The sequence below is a fragment of the Oryza brachyantha genome, chromosome 3 (assembly GCF_000231095.2).
Source record: "Oryza brachyantha chromosome 3, ObraRS2, whole genome shotgun sequence".
Classification (NCBI taxonomy): domain Eukaryota; kingdom Viridiplantae; phylum Streptophyta; class Magnoliopsida; order Poales; family Poaceae; genus Oryza; species Oryza brachyantha.
The window spans coordinates 4,592,177-4,602,846 of NC_023165.2; the positions used below are offsets into that span (position 1 = coordinate 4,592,177).

General features: G+C 39.5%; 2 protein-coding genes across 2 annotated transcripts; both read right to left on the bottom strand.

The window, feature by feature from the left end:
- Positions 1 to 216: 216 nt before the first annotated feature.
- On the bottom strand, positions 217 to 4,464 carry LOC102709060 (dual-specificity RNA methyltransferase RlmN). The gene is made up of 8 exons (XM_006649521.3): positions 4,283 to 4,464; positions 3,960 to 4,125; positions 3,163 to 3,273; positions 2,832 to 2,966; positions 2,112 to 2,216; positions 1,275 to 1,444; positions 1,084 to 1,183; positions 217 to 778 (listed from the first exon to the last, which is right to left on the bottom strand). The coding sequence occupies exons 1-8, from the start codon at positions 4,396 to 4,398 to the stop codon at positions 536 to 538; spliced, it is 1,146 nt and encodes a 381-aa protein (XP_006649584.1). The 5' UTR covers positions 4,399 to 4,464; the 3' UTR covers positions 217 to 535.
- Positions 4,465 to 6,845: 2,381 nt separating this feature from the next.
- LOC102709346 (vicilin-like seed storage protein At2g18540) lies at positions 6,846 to 10,216 on the bottom strand. Its single transcript, XM_006649522.3, has 4 exons — positions 10,027 to 10,216; positions 9,433 to 9,712; positions 7,872 to 7,929; positions 6,846 to 7,784 (listed from the first exon to the last, which is right to left on the bottom strand). Exons 1-4 carry the CDS (start codon positions 10,170 to 10,172, stop codon positions 7,171 to 7,173), a joined length of 1,098 nt encoding a protein of 365 aa, XP_006649585.1. The 5' UTR covers positions 10,173 to 10,216; the 3' UTR covers positions 6,846 to 7,170.
- Positions 10,217 to 10,670: the final 454 nt, after the last annotated feature.

Sequence of the window (10,670 nt, forward strand, 5' to 3'; positions counted from 1 at the left end):
AGCTGCTCTCACGTGCCAACCAACTGCCAGACACGCTGTGCCATCACACCTCCAGCACAAGTCTGACGCCCACGGGTAACCGGCACAGCGGCAAAGTTCAACCAAAACTCAAGCACAGCATTTAAATTTAAAACTGATATGCACATGTATTGATGTATACAAAAGTTTTACCAATAGATTATTTGTTTTAATTATAGATATGACGTTGCACTTATGCTTATTATAAACGAAACGATGAGTCAGGCAGTGTGATTTTCAATTAGTTTTTTGTTCATTGCAAGATGGTTTGCTGAGATAGCATTATCCCATATACAATAACAAGTTACTGAACGGAGGTGTAGGTAGCTGCCTATACACAAAAGCTGGGGTCTCTGCCAATGTGTAGCAGACAAAATTGTGCTTCCCAAATATATGAAGGGAAACACCACCACACTGGCCAAAAGCTGCATTGAAGCTATAGTGCTAGTTACAGGTATCTTGTAAAGGAATTCATTTTGATGAGACGGCAAAAGGAACGGTTTAGGCGGAAGGGAGGTCAGATCCTGATGTCTTCGATGTCTGAGAGAAGGGTCGCACCGCCCCCTGATCTTTCATCGGGGAGGCTAACCACTAACTGGCCGCAGGCGCCAGCTATGTCTTGACCCATTTGCTGGCGAACAGTGGTTCTGATGCTGTAGATTCCTCTTAGGACCTTCTGGAACTTCTTCACATTCTGATCGCTGCTTGTCTTGAAAGTGCTTGATGACCCAATGGGGTTGAATGGTATGAGGTTAACGACCTGTTAGAAATCAAGAGAGGAAAACGATCAAGATATATAATTGATTGATAGATTCCACTAAAAGGAAATTCGAACTAGGAGTCTCTAACTAAACAGGTAGGTCAACTGCAAATAAATACTCATTACCCAACAAAAAGACCATGGGTGCTAACACAAGTGGGTAGAAATTAGAAATTTGAACAATTGAACATCCATGGTGACAGATGCTGCAAGTAGATGACCAGGTGTGTTTTCTAACCATCTAAAAGAATCAATAATAAGATAATCAGGATGAAATGAAGCAAACACAATATAGAGTTTCTCACCGCTTTAAATGTTTCAAGTAATTTACCAAGCTGGTGTGCATGCTGCTCCTGATCGTTAACTCCATCAAGCATGATATACTCAATAAAGATGGTCCTTTTGCTGTAATGGAACATGCAGGTGTTTGTTGAAACTCAAAGCTATTGTTCTTATATTTGGCACAGATGATGATATCTAGAAATTCTATTCTTACCTCTCATTTTGATATGACTGCAGTGCATCCATTAGCTTTCCTAAAGGAAAGGCTCGGGCAGCAGGCATTATATGACAGCGTATGTCTTGGTCAGGAGCATGCAACGACACCGCTAGATTTACATGGGGAAGATCATTGTTGAACTTATTGATGGAATGAATAATCCCAACCTGCAGTAAGCGATTTTAAGATTCAAATTCACAGTTACACTGCTGTTTCAGTGCTAACAATACTCCAATCTTTCACTGCATCAATCCCAAGGATAATTCGATTGCTAAACCAAATATTAGCAGGATTTACAAGTTAATGGATCATATAGGCACACATATCATAATCACAACAGTTTAAGACATATTGATGTCAAAACACGAGCATAAAAAGGTAAAATAACATCAAGTAAATCAACAGCAAAGCGTTCACCAGACAGAATGATAAGAACCATGCTATACTGCAACACAAATCTGAGGATAAATACTTAGAAAGAACTCAATAATAGGGCAGTGCTAGAAAATTCAAAAGAATATCTAAAATCCATTATCATTTAGAAAGGCATTGTAGTATTGTACAATATTGAAACAGGAGAATACCACCCAAAATGAAAGCAACACATCTTTGGAATATTAAATGCCAACTGCACTACTTGCAAAGTTGGTGAACAACTTTGCCCTATTTTCTAGTATGTGTTTAGCATGGCACAGTAGCAGTACTAGATGGTTCAGAAGGTTAAATTAAGCTTTTAAATGGTTAGATGCAAACACAAGATAGCCCTCCAACAGCCATCTCAGGAAAAAGAAAATATTCACATACAAAATGAGGTACTTGTTCAGTTATACTCACAGTAGATACGGTAATTCTCTTAGGCGAAAGCTGGAAGGGAGGCCCTGTCAAGACTTGGATTGCTTCAACCAAAGCATTATAGTTGTTTAATGGTTCCCCCATTCCCTGCTTATAAAGCAGAATTGTAAAGTAAAATTCCTCCAAAAGGTACTAATAAGCACTTGTTAAACATAAAAAATCAAAATTGTTATCTGCTAATGTTCTGACAAAGGAAATGGCACAACTATAAAACTGGAAGAACAGTTAAAACTAACAAATGTGAATCAAAACAAGCAAATGTACCATGCGTTAATGCAGCTGGTGGTTTTGTAATTCCTCGAATGGGAAACTATCTAAGCATGAAAACATCTAACACAAGCAATGAAGAAATATATACCCTTTCTACCCTAATAAAGTGAAGTGAAAAAATCATACAGCAAGCCAATATTTTTCCAATAGAATCCATGAAATCTAGCCAAAATAGTACAGAATATATATAGGGGGTCATTGATAAGCACTGCACAGAATATCATAGCATGGCTTGGCTTGCCCTGTACATTCTAGTGTGAAATACAAATAAATCCAATCAGACAACTGAATGAGCCAGTGAGGCCAGTAGATCTGGATGATGAAAAAATAATGGTATAGAATGTGCCCATTTATGCACATCCAGTGGGCTGTGTGCATGACTTCCTTTCAAAAAGAAACTGCAGGCAATCAACAACTTAAAATTTTAATTACCATGAAAACAACATTCCGAATCTGAGAATAACGGGATGCATGGACCAACTGCTCCACAATTTCTCCAGAAGACAGATTGCTTTTGAAGCCCATTGTTCCAGTCGCACAGAATCTACAGCCCATCTTGCACCCTACCTGTGTTAATTATTAGATGCAATATCAATGCCTATCAGAAAGTCACTGGCTTCCAAGGATATCTTATGTTGTCACTAATATAGTTGCCAGCAGGAGAAGACTTCATCAGAAGAAATATTGGCAATAAGTGAAGACATTAAAGAATGACTTTTACAAAACCACGTTGTCATCCAATGTGCAAGGAAGATGTATCTACCTGTGATGACACACAAAGGGTTGAGCGCACGCCACCAGGCCGAGGCTTCCCATCATACTTCCCCAATCGTGTGTCATACCGCATGATCACTGCTTCTACAGATTCCCCATTCTAAAGTCAAAGAATAAATAGAAGTCGATATTAGCAGAAAAAGGATAAATGAATAACAATCAGATAACCACGGTCACAAGCCAATAACAATACAGAAGGGCAACTGACAATTGATAGTTTGACATGCATTTAAATCCTTGTTATTAGAAAAAGGAAAAAAGAGTAACCAAGTTCCAAGTCAGACTGGAGCTGCAAATGTACTCAGAGAGCTCAATTTATGGTTGGACTAAAATTTGAAAGTAACCTACCAAATACAGGGCATGAATCCATCATGTCATAACCCTTACATTGAAGTTTTCAAGTTTCCATTGAGAGCATTATGGGCAAATACAATGGCTTGCCCAGGATGAGGCAAAAGTGAGAACACGTGCAAGTTCAAATCCTTCGTTTCTGATGTACAGACTAACGAAGATACTCATGTAAATTCAGTCCTAAACGAGAGGCGTATCGATTGTGCATGTACGTGAGAGAGGCCTTCTGTGATACTGTCCATATCCACGTGCATTCAAATGAATGTGAAATCAATACTATGAGGCCATACATGCAAGCAGTTATACAGCAGTAAATAATTGAAAAATCTAAAACATTCTGCATACTATCACCATTTACTACTGCATGGTCATACCACCGAAATGTGCCGTCTATAAAATCTCTAAGTTTGGACCTACGAAAGTAACACAATTCACCTTGAGTCGGATAAGAAGCTTGGTAGTGGTGCGGTCCTTGGACTCCGCGGCGGTGGTGAGCGTCGACGTGGTCGGCCGAAACTTCTGCCGGAGGAGCGCGTACGCGGCCGCCGGGAGCGACGGGACGGCGTCCAGATCACCGCTCCTGGGGTTCTGCAACACGTACCTGCGTCGCACAGAGAAAATCGTCCCCTCAGGCCGCCAAATACGAGGTTTCACGGCGAGAGAAAAAGAAAAACATCGAGAGATGGAGACGGCGAGCGCGGGGGTGCGCCCGCGCCGCGGCGTAGGGTTCGAGGTGCGCGGGGTAGCCGGGCACGTACTTCCAGATGAGAGGGATGAAGTGAGAGGAGATGCCTGCCGCCGCGAACTCCCCGCGGATGTAGGCGGCGTCGAACACGGAGCGGAGCGGCGGAGGCGGCGACGACGATGACGCCATTGGGATTCGGGAGGAGTTGGGGAGGGGAATGCGGCGCGGGGTTGGAGGAAGGCTGGGGATGGCCTCCAGTAGTGTGGGTTTTGGGGGTTTTTTGCAGGAGAAATGCTCGGAACCGAGGCCTTGTTTAGTTTTTAAATTTTTTTTCCAAAAACATCACATCAAATTTTTAGATATTTAAATAAGACATTAAACATAGATGAATCAAAAAACTAATTGCACAGTTATAGAAGAAATCTTGAGACGGATCTTTTGAGCCTAATTAGTCCATGATTAACCATAAGTGCTATAGTAACCAACATATGCTAATGACGGATTAATTATGCTCAAAAGATTTGTCTCGCGGTTTCTAGACTAGCCGTGAAATTCGTTTTTTCATTTGTATCCAAAAATCCCTTTCGATATCCGGTCAAACATTTAACGTGATGTTTTTGCCAAAAAATTTTGACAACTAAACACCACCTGAAAATATGACCCTATAAGAGCGAGTACAACAGCCTACTCTAGCCACCACGTTGGATTTATGGATGAGCTGGAAAGGAGAGAGAGTGAGCTGGCGACTATTTTGTTCTCGACTACACATGCGAGATAAAGCAAGAGAAGCAGCAACTGCTACTGAGCGATGTGATGGTTGGGTCCATAGACTAGTATAGACCGAAGATAAAAAAAAAAGATATCAGTCGATAAGAACCTTTATAAACAAAATGGTATACCTGCATTAACTTTTTTCTGGCTATAAGATACTAATGTGGCTATAAGATAACTGACGGTACAATTGACCTCGCTCTAATAACATGGACCGGTGACATTTGTGGTCAAGTCACATATCCGTGGAAAACTGTAAGGGCCTTCTAGTTCTAAACAAACATAGAAAATCCAAATAATTTCAATTCTCCTAAAAAATAAAAAGCATTTGTTTAGAGGATTAGATCATGGTTACGTTCTTCTCTACAAATTCTTTTTACGAATAGAGTTCATGCAAGAACTTAATGTGCATATCATTATATCCATTCATTTTTTCTATTCTTATATTTTCACAATCATGTGTTACAACTGGGCTGAAATTATAAATATGAGGATAATACAAGCATGCATGAAATAATAGAGTATCACGGGTTGCTACTTTTATCTCCTAAACCATGTTTCCCCTCCATTTTCTATAATTGTCATGTTCAAATTCAATCACTTTTTAATGGTACACTAACAAAGAAAAAAGATGCAACACCCGTCTATAAAAATACCATAATATTTAGGTTTATAGGTAAAGGTACACTATAATATACAGTTTTGTAGAGTCAGATGTAGTGCTCGGAAGGATCAAGGATGTAGTGTTGTGTGATAAACATATTTACATTAAATCGATGAGACAAATTTTTAGAAACTTTTGCTCAAAAGAGACATGTGTTCTTCATTAGATTATTGTTTCACATCGGTTCTTGTTCGGAGTTAACCTATTAGCTGCAAAGAATTGGAATTTTGAAATAGTTATAGAGTTGAATTTTAGGTTTTTTTAATCATGGTCTATTTCATGGCATTGCTTTTAAATCAATACAAATATATATATATATATAAATATATAATACACACAAGTTATATTAGTTGCTTTTTTGATATTCGATGGCTTATGAGTCGTCTCAACAAACAAAGCTGCCTACTGGGTTAGGGTAGTGGTGTAACAAATAGGAGTAGAGGCATTTCAGTTATTGTCATTATAGTGGCATTTAACAGTTTGCTACTTATATATGATAGACATAAAATTGTTAAATATCATTTCCAATAGTAGTAAACGCTTAAATGTTCCAATAAGAGCATTGGATGAATAGTGATACACTGATACTTTTGATTCAGGTGAAAAGGAAGTGTTATATGAAAACCTAATAGGTTAGGATGGAGTTAATGGGTTAGGTTTTTCGAAAACCTAATGGGTTAGGATGTAGTAGTAGTCAATGGGTGCTTTGGATCATGGTGGTGTTTGTTATTCAACTAGAAAATCGAATTTGTCAATATTAAATATCTTCGTCGAAGAGAAGCAAACATGATCATCTATTGGCATATTAAAATAAAGAACCAAATGACTTATTTACGAACAGAAGATAATTTACGAATACAACTTTTATATACATATTTATATCGATCTAAAAATCAAAGTTGAAAATAAACACCGGTGAAAAACCATCAAAATCAACAAAAAAAAATAAATTTTACGTTATAAGCACAATATAAAGCCAATCGAGGGGGTGTTCTCCGCAATGGGCCTGGCGGTACACATCTATTATTAATTATTTTATTTTAAAAATTATACAATTATTAATTATTTTGTTATGATTTGATTTATTGCTACTTTAAACATGACTTATAATTTTATATATTTCAATAAAATTCTTAAACAAGATTATTGATCAAACATAGATGAAAAAGTTAGCGAAAAAAAAGAAAGTATTAAAAGCACCAGTCCAGAAACAGCCGGAACAAACAAAAATATGACTAGACATTAACATCTTACAAGAACATTTTGGCCTTCGGTAAGCAATTTAACGGGAGGCAAATTGTTTGCTCTCGTTCTTAGTTCCATGGATAGTACATCAAGTAAACTGAGAATATCGAGCACATTTTCCCCGTCCCAAATGGAAGAAGAGAACATTTTCAACCCAAAAATTATGCCAGCTGCATTGAGTGACGCAGCATCAGGAATAGATAGTCTAACAGCATTCAACACCAATGACACCAAGTAGATGCCATTGCAAAATATTTCCAGACAGCAGTCGCAAACGGTAGCTACAGTGCCAATAATGCTTCAATCTTTGCAATCTGCTCTTCTTCGGTCTTAGGGGTAGGGCTTCTGTTCGTTTGGTCATAAAGGTCATGCTTCCATTTTTCTGCTTGATCACCAACCGCCTGGTGCATGCTGTTTCGCCCATCATATGAGTTGTTAAATCTCTCTCTGCCCCTTCCTCTACCAGCAAAACGCCCCCATGAATCATAGGCATTTCTTTGGCCAGCATTCCTGTGATCAGAGAATCCCCTCCTCATACCTCGACCATCTGGCCTTACGAATGGTCCCCCATGTCTATCGAATCCCCGTGGGTGATAATCTCTTCTTTCTTCACCTACTGCAGAGGTGGGTCCATCTTGATCATGCTTATGTGATCCTGAGTCTGGTTCTGTAACAGCGGTAGCAGATTCTTTCCCCTCCAGTGGCATGCCCATCTCATTAAATGGTGGTGGCCTTCTTTTGGCGGGGTGAGCTTCTTCTTCCATCTGGAAGAACCCATCATGCTTCCATGTAGAATCACCATCATTCTGTTGTTCATACCGCCTAACCTTTCCCTCATCCTTGTTTCTCTCTCTATCCGCAAAATGCTCCTTTTCATCCCTTTGTCTTCCTCGGTCTTTAAAACAACAACAATAAGCAAACATAAATGAGGGGAGCTGAAAAATAAATAAGTGCACAACGTAAAAATAAGGAGGCAACTCACCACTGGCCTGGCGGTAATAGCGCCGACCACCTTGCCCAGCACTGCCACGTTCATCGTGCTGTACATACAAGCATAGGTAGCCTAACATTGTTAAATACTGAGGGCATTTGTAGGTATATGCCATAAAAGAAGTTCCACAACAACAAAAGGTATAATACTCATGCATGTTGAGCTGACGACAAAGACACAATAACAAACCGATATCCTTGCTGCATATTTTTGAATTCCACAACACTATGAGAAAACAAACATTAACCTGACAGCCATTGCAAATACTAAAAAGGACAACCATATGCAACTACAGACAATTAAAAAACATTACAAGAAAGTACATCCCCACTGCCTAAAAAATGTACAAGGACGGACATCAAGATGCCACAAAATATGTGTTTTAGTAGAACAACACAAGATCAATTACAATGTACAAGCGACCTCTACCTCCCCCCCCCCCTCTCGAAAAGAAAAAAGAATTAGATGTAAATTACTTATTACATTTTTAGAGGAATTACTCACTACTTAGGAAAGAACATCAACAGCCATGTAAGGTTAATGCGCCTCATTCAGAAATGTGTCAAAATGTGTAAACTTGAATCATAATGCGGAGACACAGCTAGCAGACTATGGATCTAACTAATATATACACTTGATTATAATAGAAGGAAAATGTAACATTGAAATAGAAGACCAATATAACATACTCTACTAACAAACATAGGAGGAAGTAACTTGACACAACATATCTCAGTTAGTGGGAATCATTTGTTTAGACAGTACAATATTGGATATGTGATCTAAATATATTACAGCCCCATGGTTTGCCCTACAGCTTATAAGCCACGGCCAAAATTTGAATTTTAAAACTTAATTTTGAGTTTTTTTTTGGGGGGGGGGGCATCGTAGTTTTACTTCCAGCATTTGTTTTTAGATCGCCAAGGACATATATAAAAGTTTTACCCACAAGTTACTTTCTTGGTTGCTAATAAACCATTCTACAGCTTATCAACTGTACCCACAAATGAATTGGATATCCTATAAGTTTGCATATTTTTAAAAGGATATCAGAAGGATATTACACAATGAAAATTGGCATTACAATTGCTATTATCCAGGCATATGTATGCAAACATAGAAAAACAGGTTAGTTTTCAATTTTGTCCCTCTCCCACCCATATCTCATTTTTGTTCATTGACATCCTCTGAATATGCTGTAATGAAGCACCCTGAGTCAAAAAAAAAAAAACATTATTTCACAAGTTCTTATGGTTTCTTACCGGTTCTCATTTTAGCACCAGCAACTGGGACCAATGGATCCATGGTTTAATTTTCATGGCAGTTAATTAAAGCTAGCTACAAATGCTACATTCGGCAACACTAGGGCTGCAGAGCCAAGAACCATCCTGCTTACATATGCATTCCTAATAATGAATGCACATGCACATGGGTCAGGCCATGGTACTGAAAGTAGCTACCAAGGACACAGTTAACAGCCAGTACCAAACAATTGGAGGCAAAAAATGTAAAACTGGGGGTAGTCTTGTGGTGTTTGAGAAGAGACAAAAACCTGAAAGAACGATCGAGGATGCTTAGCATCTCTTGATTCAGGAAACCTTTTTGTTCCCCTAGGAGATCTGTCATGCCTGGCAGGAGAGCTATTTCTGGCATCATCTAGGGACTTCGCCTCCGCTCGCGAAGGATCATCCTGCTGGGTGGCGGCATCTTGCAAGGGCTTATCCCTTGTCTGGTCACGGTCACCTGCCTTAGCACTTTCTTCAGCTCGACTTCTGTGGTAATGACTTCTGTCTGATTCATGACGCCTCCTATCCTCTCTTCTCCTCCTCGGACTACCCACAGGAATCCGTGATGAAGAATAGGTTAGTAAGTATTCCCTCTGTTTCACATTACAAGAATTTCTAATTTTTCCTAAATTCATATGTGTGCTGATGAATCTGGACACATATACAAAACATATACACTAGTACATGGATTAATCGACAAACCTAAAAAGTCCTATAACATGGAACGGAGGGAGTACACAGATTACATCGTCTAACAAGCATAAAACGCAAATCGGACAGTGCAATCAATAAATCCCAAGTCCCGAATTCCCCTAGCTTGAACCGAAACCCAACAGATTTGCAGCGGACTGGTCGGGTACCTGGGACCGTCCCGCCGCGACCTGGACGAGGAGCGAGGGCGCCTCCCGTGCGTGTCGCGCTCGCGCTCGCGCCGAGAGGCCCGAGGGGCGTCGTGCTCTCGCCCCTCCTCCCGGCGAGACGCCTCGTGTGACTCCCTCGTCGCCATTGCTCTCCTCTCCCCCTTTCCGACCGCTACACCCCAGGCCTAGCCGCTAGGGTTTTTACCCGGAACCAGATGCGGAAAGCTGTATCGGACCGACCGGGTCGAGCTCGACCAACCGACCGACCACGCAAACGGCGAGCCGCGACGGGCGAGGCGGGCGGGTCTAACGGGGCGTACATTGTACGCCCATTAACCCACATAAATAGTCGGTTTTTTTATAATTTATATTTGTATCTTTATATTATAAAATATGTAAAAATCTCTTATAAAAAATATATAAACATCTAGACATGTAAGTAAATTTATAGCATATAAAATATGTAGAAAGAAATATCTTATGAAAAATATCATTTTAAAACACATAAAGATTAAACGTTGCATATAAAAAGATATACATATATATGCGAAGTTGATGTATATAATACTACCTTCGTTTCATAATGTAAGATGTTTGACTTTTTTAGTTGTAATATTTGATTATTCGTTTTATTTAAAATTAAG